This window comes from Eschscholzia californica, unplaced genomic scaffold (genome assembly GCF_041429995.1).
Source record: "Eschscholzia californica isolate CP2 unplaced genomic scaffold, dmEscCali1.0.p SCAF_2, whole genome shotgun sequence".
Taxonomy (NCBI): domain Eukaryota; kingdom Viridiplantae; phylum Streptophyta; class Magnoliopsida; order Ranunculales; family Papaveraceae; genus Eschscholzia; species Eschscholzia californica.
Window position 1 is genome coordinate 63,687,534 of NW_028238309.1, and position 15,288 is coordinate 63,702,821.

The 15,288-nt window shown below is 38.1% G+C and overlaps 1 protein-coding gene across 1 annotated transcript; it reads left to right on the forward strand.

Moving 5' to 3' along the window:
- Positions 1–883: 883 nt before the first annotated feature.
- Positions 884–1,182, forward strand: LOC147560191 (protein EPIDERMAL PATTERNING FACTOR 1-like). The gene has a single exon (XM_086659248.1). It carries the CDS (start codon positions 884–886, stop codon positions 1,172–1,174), a length of 291 nt encoding a protein of 96 aa, XP_086515374.1. The 3' UTR covers positions 1,175–1,182.
- The last annotated feature ends 14,106 nt before the right edge of the window (positions 1,183–15,288 follow it).

Here is a 15,288-nt window from a genome sequence, read left to right on the forward strand (position 1 = left end):
GTAATTTATGACATGAGTGAAATTTAGTCAGAAATTCACGTAGAAGTGTAGTTTTCAAATTCCTCATGACTCCCCACCAATTTTCACCTTCTTAGGAAGGTCCAAAAGCATGTCTTTTTAACTACTAATGTCACCAAATTTTAGTAACAATTTTCTCTCTCTAGAAATCTTAATCACCCCTGTGAATGAAACCCTACTCTTCTTTCTTTCTTTCTTTCCAATCATGTGAACTTTCTCATCTACTACCTTACTCTGCCTGTGATTTGCTTCAATACCAAAGTTTCACCCCTTCTCTTTCTACCTTTTAGGTTTCTTTAAATATTCACATATCTCTTTCTCTTCTTCCTCATCAAATCTCTTCTCCAAAACCCATAATCTTCACTAACTTCTACTTTTCAATTACCCTACTTTCATTCTCTTTCTCCCTCTCTCTCTCTTTAGACAATGAAGAAGGTTCCTCTGTTAGTTTTGGTGTTCTTCACCATTCTCCTCCTTGCATCATCTATCACGTCGGCTTCTAGGCGCATCGGTCGTCCTCGATCACGTATGTCTTTCCAAAATAATTATATTTGCATAGCCATATTTGTTTAGTGTTTCTACTTTTAAATTCAGATCTAAAATCTGACTCAAATTTTTAATTCGTTAAATATTCATAAGGTCTGACTCATGTACATGAGTCGCCTGAATGACTGACTCATCAAATTGATTTTGGATCAATATGAGTAAGACATAAAATAGACCTTATATAAAAAGTCCATTATGTGAAGTAGTTAAGTCAAACAATTCAGATTCAGACAAAATGAGAAAAAAAATGCTACTTTTTTCATTTACCTTCCGTTCTTTCGAACTATATTGATTATGATTTAAGTTTATATCATTTAAAATGTTAATCACAGCTGATCATGGTGGTCGTGAACAACTTACAAAACTACTAATTGAAGACAGAGCAGAGATGAAAAGGGTGATAAAGGGATTAAGTAAAAGTGGATCATCAAGACCAGATACAGTACAAGTTGCAGGATCTAGGTTACCAGATTGTTCACATGCTTGTGGTTCATGTAGACCATGTAAGCTAGTGATGGTTAGCTTTGTATGTGCATCACTTGAGGAGGCTGAGACTTGTCCCATGGCTTACAAATGCATGTGTAGAAGAAAATCTTATCCAGTTCCATAATTCTCTCTCTATCTACTTCTCTCTATCTCTCAATCAACTATGTTGTATTATAGAACTTAGATTGTGTTTGTTTTTTATTAGCCGAATTCAATTCAGACGTAATATATGAGTGATTTTAGTTATTTTGCATGCTTTTATTTTTTTTTAATGGAATTAAATCTTAAAAATTTTCTATCAAATTTATGTGTTTTCCGCTAAAAGAATAAGTCTAAACTAAGAATATAGTTGTTTTAAGATCTGATTTTACTAGAATTGTTGAGCATACAAGAACTTATAGTATACTAGTTAATTACGAACAGATAAAACTCAAATTTAACCACTTTACTTTTGTATCAATGCTCAGATAAAACTCAAGTTTCCACAACACGTATTGAACTAGTACGACAGTTCCACAACACTTAGTATAGAGTTTGAATTGGGTTCATGGTGTGAGTTGATTAAATTAAGAAGCTCATCAATCTTGTTCTCTAACTAGATACTAGCTCGAGTTTAGCAAATCACGTTGTGGAAACTTGGGAAATATTATTTACGAAGAAACCCAATCCTTGTTTGAGCATGGATATGTAACTATGTGTGAATACAAAAAGAAAATCAATAATGGTTGAGACACCTATTGTCACAACGATGTCATGTCAATTGAATCAAGGAGATCCAAGTCAATAGGAAAATGAATTGGGGACTCCCTAGGGATACTCCCCAAGTGTACTCCCCCTCACAATGACAAGACCATTTTGGTCTTTTCACGATTTTGTCAGAGTAAAAAGACCAAAGTGACCTTGTCTTGTGAGGGGGAATACATTTGGGAGTATCTCTAGGGAGTCCCCTTATCACCGAAGTCAATATTGTCCACCCATATTATATGAATTGCCAACCAAGATATAATTTTGTTGTACAAACCCAAGTTTCGTAATACAGATGATTTTGTTGTACAAACTCAAGCAAATAGATCTACCGACAATCTATGGCTCATGTCAAAGCAACCAGGAATCTGCTCCCACATTTCAATGGTGTCAAATTCTCTCATATTCCCCGCGAAGACAAGGATCTAGCTGACAATTTAGTTAAATAGACTATAATTCATGTGTAATACCAACTGGACATAGTTTCACTTTTTATCTAGAACAAGTATTGTAGTTACTTATTAATTTTAAGGTATTTGCAACAAAAAGAAAAAGTACCCTTTATTTTGACAGTATTTTTCGTTTAGTATTATCAAATATGAAATACCCAATAGGCAAGCAATACCCATTAGCCGTTAAACTACAATTTAGTAGGACAGAGAAACCCGACCCGGATAAGCCTGATTATAACCCGTGAATATTACCTGCAAATACCGGGCAACGAAATCAGATGAGCTTTTGGTCCCGTTTGCAACCGCAAATTCGTGATTTTATCATGAGGCAATTTGGCCATTATTAAGGTTGCATGTATAGGGACCCCCTTTGACTGTAAAGGGGCACTTGATTAACAACTCCTTCGTCTTCATATATCTCTATGTATGCCAAAGAGGTTTGCTAATGACTGAGAATTTCCTCTATTATCGACCAACGGTGTCGATGGGTACACGATTACCATGAAGTGGAACCATTTTTTTTGTTATGGGTCTCCATTTCATCCAAATAAGAATTTAGATATCGATAGACATCATCTGTTAGACCGATATGATTCCAATCCTCCTTGGGTATAGAGGATGGGACTCGAGGCTTGACTTTAAGGTAACTACTAGTTGCACTTTGGCACTGTCCTAGCAATCAAGGAAAGTATCCTTAGTAGTTATCTTCTTTCTTTATTTAAGTCTAACTAGGAAAGTATAATCTCTATATAAGAGAAGTCCAGTCTGTCTTGTTAAACATTGAATTGAATTATAAACAAAAACCCCTTGATTGCATCTTCTTTCTTTACAGTTATTTCAGTTTATCGTTATTATTTTCCGTTTCTACTTTAGTTTAGTAATGAATTATACTTCTTTTACGCTTCCGCAACAATCTACATCAGCTGGTATCATGAGCCTACAAAATCCTGAAATTTTTTCACCAACAAATCACCCGGAAAGAAATAAAGTCTTCAAATCACGACTTACAATTAACAACAAAGTCTGTGATTTCATCATAGACAATGGTAGCGAAGAGAACATGATTTCCCAACGCCTTGTCAATGCTCTCCACCTACCTACAACCGAACACCCAACCCCGTACAATATTGGTTGGATTTCTAATCATAAAGAATTATCGGTACGAACCCAATGCACGTTCTCGTTCTCCATTGGTTCTCACTATCGTGATTCAATTTGTTGTGACGTCGTAGACATGGATAATTGTCATCTTATCTTTGGGAGACCATGGATTTTTGACGTCGACGCCACCTATCATTCCCGGGCTAACACATTCGAGTTTTCTTGGTTCCGACGAATTCTAACACTAAGACCATTAACGGAGGAACAAACAACTATAACCGGACCAACCGGGACAGCACCACCACCGAAACAGCAACTACCACCCAACCGTGACAGCACCACCATCGATATCGTGACAGCACCATCACCAAAACAGCAACAACCATCCCACCATAACAGCACCACCACCGAAACCTTGACAGCACCACCACAGAAACAACATCTCACACCAAACCAGGACAGCATCACCACCGAAACAATGACAACATTACCAAACCGGGACAACATCACCAACGATGAAGAAGCAGATGATAATGATTCAAAAGAAACCCAATCGAAGCTACAGAAAGATATTATTCATCTATTATTCACTAGAAATTGTGGTATGCCTGAGTATACTCTTGGGAGTTCCTTTCAAAGATCCCAGATGAAGGTTGAGTCGGAGGATGACTTTTCTAATCACTCAAAGGGTAAGATGTTGGAACAAATTTCTTATTCTTCTTCACTCGATAAAGATAAAAGGTTTTCTCGATACTTTGTACCTAAACCATCTCATGAATTTCTTTTTACACTCGCAACCATACACAAACCATTGCAACTAATCCTTATAGATATATGGGAAGGTCTTATACAAAACTCTAAAGATGGAGGAGTTGATGAAACTTATGTTTTTTGGAATAAACATGAACCAGGTACTGGAAATTACTATTTTGATGGAATATCTGACCTAGTTATGTTTATTACAACAGTACAACATTCTGGCCTTGCTGCTCATCTTAAAATTGGACCTTATGTTCATGGGGATGGTGATGAATTCAAGACTCTTGTAGAGACAGCTTCGACGACGAACAATAATGATGAAGAACTTCTAATTTCAAATCATAAAATCCCTACACACCTACACAAACCAGTTTTTGGTCGACTTTGGGAATCAGTTTTGGAATTATCTAAGGGAGATGTCAGGGTTTTGATTCATAGAGCTGCTGAATACTGGCATCTACATGTTGATCTTTGGCTTGCTTTTGAAACTTATTATAAGGCGAAGCAAAGTATTAATACAACACAGGAACCAACTAATTGGATTCTTGACGCTAAACATAAAGAAGCTTCCCGTTTTCTATTAAGCGATGGCGTCAAAGAGGTATATCGTTTGGTGGGTGTGATGTTGAAGCATCTAGAGGAAATACCAATAGAAGTGAGCATGCGGGAAGAAGAGTGTTTCGTGTTTGATAAGATAGTACTATTGAAGCTTGGTTTGGGTTCTTTCACAATTTGTTACGGGAGTAAGCATCAGGTATGTGATCCTTATTCTAATTTTACTTCTATGTGTTTGAAAGAACATGCTTGGGGTGATTTTCAAACTTGTACTATCAAACCATTGATAATGAATTCTTTAGTCACTGGTGATAATATAAGATCACTTTTGAATCCAAATACAACACAAGGAGGACTTGATGCCCATCAAATATATTTTCATGATATGAGTACTGAGGTGGCAACGCTTAAATTCAAGAACAATGATTCGTTTGTAGTATTTCACAATTGCAAAAGAATCGAGAAGTTAGAAGACGACAATCACCTGTATCGTACATTGTTCCTACGAAGTTTTTCTATTCCTCGATTGTTTTCATTCAAGGAAGAAGTCCATACGACATTAGTTCTTGACACATTAATTCTTTCGACAAGAAACAAGGTTGACTACGTATTGCATGGGGACACAAGATTCATTGATTTTCTTCCCACAAAGAAAAATGTTGTCTTTAGGGTATCTTTAATCAAACTAATGGATGAAAAAAATTTATTCAAGAAGGATGTGGTATTTTCACTGATTTTGTTCAAAGATGATGGGAGATGGTATTTTCAAGTTGTTATTAAACGTTACAAGTTCATATACGTACCGGATGGGATGACGACATTCATGGTTTATCCAAGACCGAAGAAGGTAATATTTGTGGTGTCTTTCATCAAACTAAAAGATGATGGGCGATGTCGCAGTTTATTGGACTTTTATGCACCATTAATATTTTTTCGAGTTTCTTGGCATCATACGATTCAAATTATATTTGGTTATATGGTCCTTATTTGTCTTCTACGAATTTTCGGCAAATGTCGCGCAAAGTAGGAACTGATCAGGATTGCCTTGGTGAAGTCATTGTATGAGGTACCGCCAATCTTTTCTTTCTCGAAAGGTTCCGGAAGAACTTTCTCTAACGATATCTACCAGTTTTATCCAGAAGGGCCAATTTATGAGGACACCAACTTGGGGACAAGATGTTCCTCAGAGGGGGAGTATGATGGCGGCCATCCAACTAGTGGGCCTCTCGGTCAGATCATTAGTGGGCCTAACGGCCAGGTTACTACATTAGCGTAGTTTCCAGATTTTAATATTTTGGGTTTCCATGTTTAGAGTCCTAGCAATCAAGGAAAGTATCCTTAGTAGTTATCTTCTTTCTTTATTTGAGTCTAACTAGGAAAGTATAATCTCTATATAAGAGAAGTCCAGTCTGTCTTGTTAAACATTGAATTGAATTATAAACAAAAACCCCTTGATTGCATCTTCTTCTTTACAGTTATTTCAGTTTATCGTTATTATTTTCCGTTTCTACTTTAGTTTAGTAATGAATTCTACTTCTTTTACGCTTCCGCAACAATCTACATCAAAATTAATTAATACATCAGGCACACATTTGTGCTTAAAAACAAGAATAGAACAATTCTATGGCCATTCCTATGGTCGAATCTAGGTTTGCTATGTTCAAAGTAGCTATTCGGGAGATACTACCTACATCTCTACGTCAAACGTGCCTAAAGTCTAATTTTCGTAAAATTCGGACTAATGGCGAAAAGATCGAGAAAACTCCCACTCGGGTTAAGACCCGAGAAACTTTAGTTCATGGTCCAAGACTCCTCTTGGAATGGCCCAGAACTTGCCTTGATCTAGGTCCGAGATCCTCTCGGTTAAGACCCTTAGGTTAGCCTCGGACAGGCCCGAGACATGCCTAGGCATGAGCCCTAGACAAGATGGCATGGGGACAACACGTTCCAAACGTGCTCTGTCCCATAGCCAGACGCGTCAAGCTCAAGGCCGGACGCTTCCTGTCGTTCCAGACGCGTCCCATGACGCGACTGGCCAATGACGCAACCTAGGACATCTCGTGTTCCAAGTCCGAGATGCCCTAAGAATCTCCAGACGCGTCTGGCCAAGGAGGAATCCTAAGCCATCTCGGATTCCAAATCCGAGATGCCCTTGGTATGCTCAGACCCGTCCTTGACGCGTCTAAAGCAACAGTCGGAGTGCGTCTCGGACTGTGATGGGCCTAAAAGGTTACCCTAAAAGGTCTACACCCGCAAGTATACGGGCGTCAAGTAATAAATCCGGTAAGACCGGGTCGATCCGCAGGGATTAAGTGAAACCTATTCTAAGACTTAGAACTAACACGGTTTGTTTGTTTGGAAATTGGTTTTGGTGATTAAAGATATAAAAATAAAAAAACGAATAAAAACGGTAAACAGATCAATGGGGGAGAGGATCTAGGGTTTAGGAATTCACCACATAAAATCACATTCAGACCCAATAATTATCTAATCAACTCTCTTTTTTATAACTCAAAATTCAAGGTAATGAACTACCCAAATTCCGGAAGATGTATTCGTTAAGACCCGATTGATAATCATAAACTTTTACTTGTTGTATTTGGAAAAACAAATCTCTAAACTATTGACTATTAATCGATAAGCATACACCATCAAAGAACTTAATTTAAGCATGGTGTATCAAACTAAAAATATAGACAATGAAAAGAAAATAAGTTTAACTAACTAAAACAACTTGAACTTTTAAACACAATCAAGAAAATTAATCGCACAAAAATTGGTCTCTAAAAGCTTAAAAATGGGTTTCATCATAGCCCTAGATGAGATGGTTAGCTAATCATAATATGAGATTAAAACAAATATGAAGAGTAAGAGAGAAAATGGAAGAAAACTAAACTTTTTCTCGCTGGAAATTTTTTCTTGTTGTAGCCAAACGTACACCTAAGGAAAATAGTTTCCTTCTGTTTTTACTGTTTCACAGACAAACAGACCCTTAGGGAAATCGATTTTCTCATCTTCTTGAAAACGATTTCTCTCTGGAAAAATTGTTTTTCACGCAGTTTTCTCGTCTTCCTCAACTGATTTCTCTCTTTTCTTCTCACTTTCTCTTTCTCAACAAAAACCATAACAACAAGAAGAAGAGGAAGAAAAGAAGATAGATAATCAAAACTAAAAATCAAATGTCAATCTTTGTTTTCTGATTCTTCTCTCTTTCTCACTCTACAAATCACTCTTTCTCAATTTCTCTCACTCTCTGTTTCTATTATTTCTCTCACAAAAATAAAGAAAGCAGTAGAAGATAATGGTGATTTAGATATATCTCTCTCAATCCAAATAAATCCGATTTTCATCTCCAACCCTCTCGGTTCAATCCAAATATATCCAACTCTCAATCGAATCTCTCTCTAGAATTTTGTTTCCATCCTTCAGCCGAGAATGTGAAGAACAATATACTCTCTTTCCTTCTCAAACTCACGATCTCTGTTTTCTTTCCATCTCCAGCTCACGGTTTCTCTTTGTTATTTATTTCCTTCTTCACGTTAAGAAGATAGAGATAATGGAGAAAAGAAATCCCCACAATTTGGGATCAATGAACGTGAGAAATGGCTGTCAACAGGAGCCGATTCAGTGCTTTGCGGTTAGTCTAAGAATGTGCGACACTGCACTTGTCCCGTCAGATCAAGAGAAACGCGGTGATGAAGCCTCAGATCGCTCGGGACCATCGTAGACACCTGTACCTCTGTGTACTATATTAGGAACTCCTAGACATCCCAGTGTACCACCAGTGCCCAACATTTATACCCGAAACTGTCCATCTGCCGTCAGATTACACCATGTCCTTCCGCTAGATCATTGCCACGTGTCCTACAGCTGATATGGTCAACTGATTTTGACCCAAATTTTAACATGCTACAATTTTCTCATCCGGACTCCGATTTAACTTCTGTTTTCGCCTACGGGCTCGTCTTCGGCTCTACTTCTCATCCAAGTATCAACATTGGTCAGAATTAACAAAATATCCAAATGACCAAAATGCCCTTTTGCGTGTCTTTCTCCTGTTTTTATCTGTTTTTCGCGCTCGACTCCTTAAAAGACTCCTGGACAGATAAACGCACAATTCATCAGAGTAACTGCCCGAAATGGACTAACTAACCCGAGTTAAGAGATTCAGATGGAACATTTTCATGTCTCATCAGACTCCAAGGCCGAGACGCATCTGGACATCTCCAGTCGCGTCCCAGACGCGACTGAGAGTCCAGGACGCTCACGTCTCGGACTCAAGTTCGAGATGGATCAGGACTCCCAGTTCGAGACGGACTGGGATGCGTACTGGTCAGCTTCCGCGTCTGGCTGAGACGCGTAAGGACCGGACCGGGCTGCTTCTTCTAAAATCCAATTTTTAGAAACTCCTTCTCTCTTGTTTTCTTTCGATCCCAGTTGCTGTTGGGTGATGATTTATCATCAAAACAGTGATTTTCAAAACTTCTTTTCAAAAATCAAAACCCTAAATCTTTGTGTTCGAAAACCCTTTTCAAAACTCGAAATTTAAAGTTTTATACCTTAAAACCCTTTTCAATTTCTATCCCATTATGTCTAAATCTAATTTAAACTAATCAATTTCATGTCTAAATCTATATCTAAACATAAAATTATCTAATCAATCAAGTTCGAATCTAATTCGTCTAGTCAGGGTTAGTTTCATGCAACCGGCTCGTGATGCCACTGTTAGGTTTTGTGTGTATCTAATACAACTATCTAGTGTTCTAAGCGGAATCTCAAACATCTATATGTTAACACTAGATTACCAGGATCATAAAGCAAGAACTATTCAATGAACTAGAAGAGGAATAAATACCTTTATCGCGTTTTCCCTCGCACCTTTCCAATCGCATGTGAAGATCAAAAGCTTTAAGTGTAGTTCCTCCACTTGAGACACCAAGTAGGTTAACTTGATCTCCCTTCCTTAATATCTGCTAGGACTTAATGGAAGGTTGAGAAGAACCCTTCTTCTTGACTAGATTGATATAATGTGAGCTTTTTCTTTACAATCCTCTCTCTCCACAAGCTGTATATTGAGAGAGCGAGAGAGAGAGAGAGAGAGATGTATATTTTTTTCTCTGAGAAAAATCCACACCTTTTCTGTTCTCTAATGACCCTTATATAGAGAAACTCTAATTAGAATCATATTCAAATTAGGTTTTCTATTTTCCGGGTCACAGAAAAGATAATACCCAAAATACCGTTTTTGGGTATTTAGGGCTTCACCTTTTAGTGTGGCCGGCCAAAGCAGCCCACCATGGGCTTTATGTGGCCGGTCCACTTTCCTTTGTCGGCCATCACATGGTCGGCCCTTAGAGCCTTGCTCCGGGCACCCCTTTTGGCTCGGTTCTTTCTATCTTGTTCCGAATCGCCATTCGAACATTTTCGGCCTATTTAGTTGGATCCAATCCATCTTTAGTCTATTCCCGTCTAGTTAAATCTCCGATCAAGTTACCACTCTTATGTGTAACCCGTTGTAGGATCTGGTCTATGTTAGCCGCGAATCAGCGAAGTGATCCGACGATCGTAGGTGACTTCTAGCAAAACATTACGCCCCTAATTGGACCGGACTTGATGATCTTCAGGATGAGTTCATCGTTATCCTAGCTGACAAATTGATCGCATTTCCATCTTGGTCGAAGGACACTCCTTCGGAAGAACATCTCCTTCAGACGGAACGGATATATCCTTCACTTTGGCCCATAGACCCTAGTCATCTCTGGAATAGCCCAAAACCATCCATTAGTCAAAGTCCAAGACTCGGAAGTCAAGGCCCACAAGGATGGTCCGGCCCAAAGATAGTCGGGTCCATGATAGGCTTGGTCTCAGACTGACCTATTATTGATTTGGCCGAGCCAGACGCTCCTGGATGCGTCTCGAGCTCGGCTGAGGTCTAAGACGCGTCTTGGCCGCAGCCAGGACATTTGGCCTAGGTCCAGACGCTTCTAGATGCGTCTGGGCCTCAAGTCGAGCCTTATGGGTGTCTCGGGTGGTGCCCGGGACATCTTAGGCCGTCCCAGATGCAGCTCGATGCATCTGGCCCCAACTGGCCGTAGCTCTTGGCATCTCGGTCACTACCGAGACTCCTAGGATGCTCCAGACGCGTCCCTTCGCGTCTGGTGGAAGCTTCCAGACGTCTCGTGTCTCTCGAGTAAGATCGAGACATATTAGGGTTGCTGGGACGCGTCCCTAGCTGTCGCGTATGTCTCGGGTGGTGCCCGAGACATATTCGGGATGCATAGGGCGTGTCTAAGACGCGCCCTTATCCCGTGACAGCAGACGCAACCGACTCTGATATGCAATCTGAGTCTGCTGCTATGCTCGGGACGCGTCCGGCCAGCAGCTAGGCGTCCCTGTTTTTGGAAACTTCCATTAACCCTTTTTTTTGCTTCCCAAGCTTGACATCTCATGTTTTAGAAACTACTAAAACCCAATGTGTTTTGTTCTTGAACAATTCTAAAAATTATGAAGAACAAACTTTTTAAAAACCGAAAATCAATCAAATTAAATCTTTTGAAACACTTTCAATCATCAATTTTGATTGTCAATTTGAAAACTAATTGAATCCCATTAAAAAAAAATCAAATTGAAAAGTTTAAAACACTTTTAAACTAAACTATCAAGCTAATCAATCATGGATTAGTCCAAAACTTAGTAAAAATTAGTTATTTGCAAGAGGCTCTGACGCCACTTTTGAGAATTGGTGGTGTCTACTAATGTTGTTAGCGAAGTCTCAGACATCACATGTCTAACATTAGTATCACAGGATCACATGCATAAACTAATGATTAACTAAGAGTTAGTGATTTACCTTAATCGCTAGTTTTCCCTCGAACCTTTCCAATCGCTTTAGAAAACCAAGAGCTCCAATTGTAACTCCTCTACTTGGGACACCGAATGGTCTACTTAATATTCCCACCTTGAAAGCTAGCTAGAACTCTAATGGTAGTTTGATAATAAGAAGAACTACTTCTTCTTAATTTGACTAGTTGATAGCTTTTGGGAATTAGCTCACTTTCTCCTCTCTACTTGATGTTGTAGAGTAAGAAAGCTCTAAAAGAAATTCCGCACCTTATTCACTTTCCTAAGGGTCATTATATAGAACCCTAATAAGAGACCACCTCCAATTTGGTTTACCAAAAGACCCTTTTGAATAAGATTAAGGAAATAGTCGAAAATAGCAACTAGTTGATATTTTCTCAATTCTTGAGGAGGTAACGTTCAAATCCAGCCAAAATTGGAATATTTGATGTTCCTTATTAGAGGAACCGACCCTCCAAAAATCAGCCCAATCCGAGCCCTAAAAGTGCCTTTTTGGCTCTAGGCCCAAAACCCCTTTTTCAAGCCTTTTTGCTATCTTTGCCTAAACTTGTTTTAGGCCTATGAGACATATTTATGGGACTCTCCCATGATTGATATCTCACTCCCACTAGTCATATCATTCGATTAAATAGCCATTCTTATGTGTAACTTGTTGTAGGATCCGGTCAAAGTTAGCCGCGAATTACTTCGTAATTCGACGATCGTAGTTGATTTCTAGCTAACTACGACCCCTAAATCAACCGGACTTGATGATCTTCTTCATCAATTGTCCTATCCGAAAAATTGTTCGCATTGCAATCTTGGTCGAAGGACATCTCCTTCACGACCTACATTTCTTCTCTCTCTTGAGCAACCTGACAACCAAGGGAGGGCGACCTACAGTTCTCTCTCCTGGGCGACCTGACAACCAAGAGAGGGCGACTTACATTTCTCTCTCCTGGATGACCTGACAACCAAGAAAGGGCGACATACATTTCTCTCTCTTGAGAGACCTGACAACCAAGGAAGGGTGACCTGACGACCAAGGAAGGGCGACCTACATTTCTCTCTCTTGGGCGATCTGACGACCAAGTAAGGGCGACCTACCTTTCTCTCTCCTGACAATCAAAGTAGGCAAACTACTTTATCTCTCCTAGAGGCCAGACCTTCCTTACTTTACCCGCGTGCATATTTACGAGGGTTGCCTTAGTCAAGGACAGACTTCATAGCTAGGTTGTCATAATCTCTCTCCAACCGAGTCAGTCAATCCGTAGAGATAGAGCTCCGACCACTCTACGAGCCGTGCCTAAACCCCGACCATTCTTCTCAATAGTAACATTCCAGGGATATCACTTGCGTATCTATTACTTTTCTTGCAAGCTTACTGACTTGACCGTCGGAGCCCCCTTAGGCCGGCACCATCCCAGTGTCTCAGGGATTTTTAGGTCACTTGTGTTTTGTCTCTTGTCGCAGGTTAAGCCCAAAGACGTTGTCGGTGTCCGCAAAAATACTAACAGGTGAAGGTTCGACTTTCGACCAACCACCCGGTCCTATCTAACTTCTTAACCCGCGAATTCGACCCCTCACAAAAATTAATACAATTGAAAAGAATGATGGATATGAGTTGACAAAGAGGTACAAGCCTATTGGTGTAAACTGTGCATACGAAGTAAAGAAGCATGCAAGTGGTGAAGTCCAAAAGTACAAAACAAGGCTTGCAGATAAAAGTTACAAGCAAAGAGTCGACATTGATTTTAATAAGGTATTTATTCAATTTGTTCATATGAAAATATGGATCTATATAGTAAGTAAATATTCATGGAAAAGTTATCAATTTGATGTCAAGTCGACAATCTTGAATGTTGTGCTTGAAGAAGAAAAATTTGATGAACTACTTTTGAAGTATAATATCTTTGAAAATATAAAGTGGATGTTTAGATATGAAGAGATGTGGGAATTTGGTTTCAGGGTGGATGTTGAAAATTGCGCTCTAAACCAAATTATGTTTGGGCTCATTATTCAATTAAGTGAAGGTAGAAAACAAAGAGAGGGTTCTAGAAGTATTACGTATTAGATTTTAAGCATTTGATTCTTAAGAAAAAAAAGGGTTCTAGTGAGAGAAACAAGTGAATGTTTAAAGAGTTGTAGTCTTCATTACTCATATGTAAAGAATCTGTGATTATATGGTATAAATAAAGCTTAGATCTTCTCTTGGGTCTTTGTAATGGCCTTTAAGGGTCTTGGTATAGCCTTTTAGGGTCTTGCTATGACCTTAATTTAAAGGTCGAAGTATCTGTAATTATGGCAGTAATAGTGTTATCTCAAATCATCATGATGTTATTTACTTGTATCCAAATGATGTAATCAAAGCCATGTAAGATGTTTGGATTTTACTCCATCATTAATGAAATGAATATTTCTTTCTAAAAAAAAAATTAGTTTGTTGTTGAAGAACTAAGTTTTTGTTGATTTATTTGAATGTGTTTTGATTGAAGCTTATTGAATGAAATAGATTGAGTTGATTTGAGTATTGGTATTATTACTTGTGTTATTGTGATTATATACTCCTTAATCTCCAACACTGTCCAATTATTATTTAACTAAGGGGTATTTAGCGGTACTCCCTCATCCTTAATGTCCAATTAGGGATGCCCCTTTTTTAATTGGATATTAGGGATACCCCCTTTTTTGTACTTAAAAGTACAAAACTACCCTTGTTCTTATTGTTTTTTTTTTTTCTTCGATATCTTATATCTCTTCGATGTTATGTTTATCAACTTATTTTCGTTTCTTATAAATTATTTTCTCGTATCTGTCTTTTTTTAATTTACTAACAAAATTTATCAAAAATTTAAAAAATTGATAAATCACAACTATTCGAAATAAAAATCGTAAATTCTAAGAAAAAATTTAACTTTCCATTTGTTTTTTCTTTTATGATAAAATTGATGTACGTTACCCATTTGAAGAAGACCTCTTGATATTTATTGTTCTTTTTATTAATTATAACTCGTATCATTCAAAAAATACAAATGGATATTGAGATTATGAATCGAACAATAAGTAAAAAAAAATTAAAATGAAATTACTCAATGAACTTGCAAATGAGATTTCAAAATTCTTAGAACGGACAAAATTAGAGTGTTATGTTAGTCGTGAATTTACAAACTAGATAGAAAAATTCACGAAAAGACCAAAGTTAGAATGTTATGTCGGTCGTAATGATATGAAAGAGAAGAAAATAAAATACAATATGTCGGTCGTTGTGATTTATCAATTTTAAATTTTCGATAAATGTTGTTGGTAAATTAAAAAAAAGATGAATAAAAGAAAAAAAATTAGGAAAAACGAAAATAAGTTGATAAACATAACATCGAAAAGGTATAAGATATCAAACAAAAAAAAGAAACAATAAGAACAAGGATAGTTTTGTACTTTTAAGTACAAAAAAGGGAGCATTCCTAATATCCAATTAAAAAAGGGGACATCCCTAATTGGACATTAGGGATGAGGGGGTATCGCTAAATAGCCCTTTAACTAAAAAACAACCTCACCAACAAGAAACAATGGCCACACACACAACACAACTACACAAGAGTCGTTTTAACAACAAGCGCATCGTCGGACCCCTGTAGCACAATTCATGGAGAGTCCTTACAATCCACGGAGTAGTCTGGGATCCAATTCTCGATAGGAATGTTCAAGCTCTCCTCGATAATGGGGCGTGCACATTCTTTCATATTACTCATGAAGGACCTCTCAGCGGTACGTAAGCATTCTGTCATAT

What these genes read in the sequence shown, in the direction of transcription:
- LOC147560191 (XM_086659248.1), top strand. Translation starts at nt 884, where the DNA reads ATGTTAATCACAGCTGATCATGGTGGTCGTGAACAACTTACAAAACTA.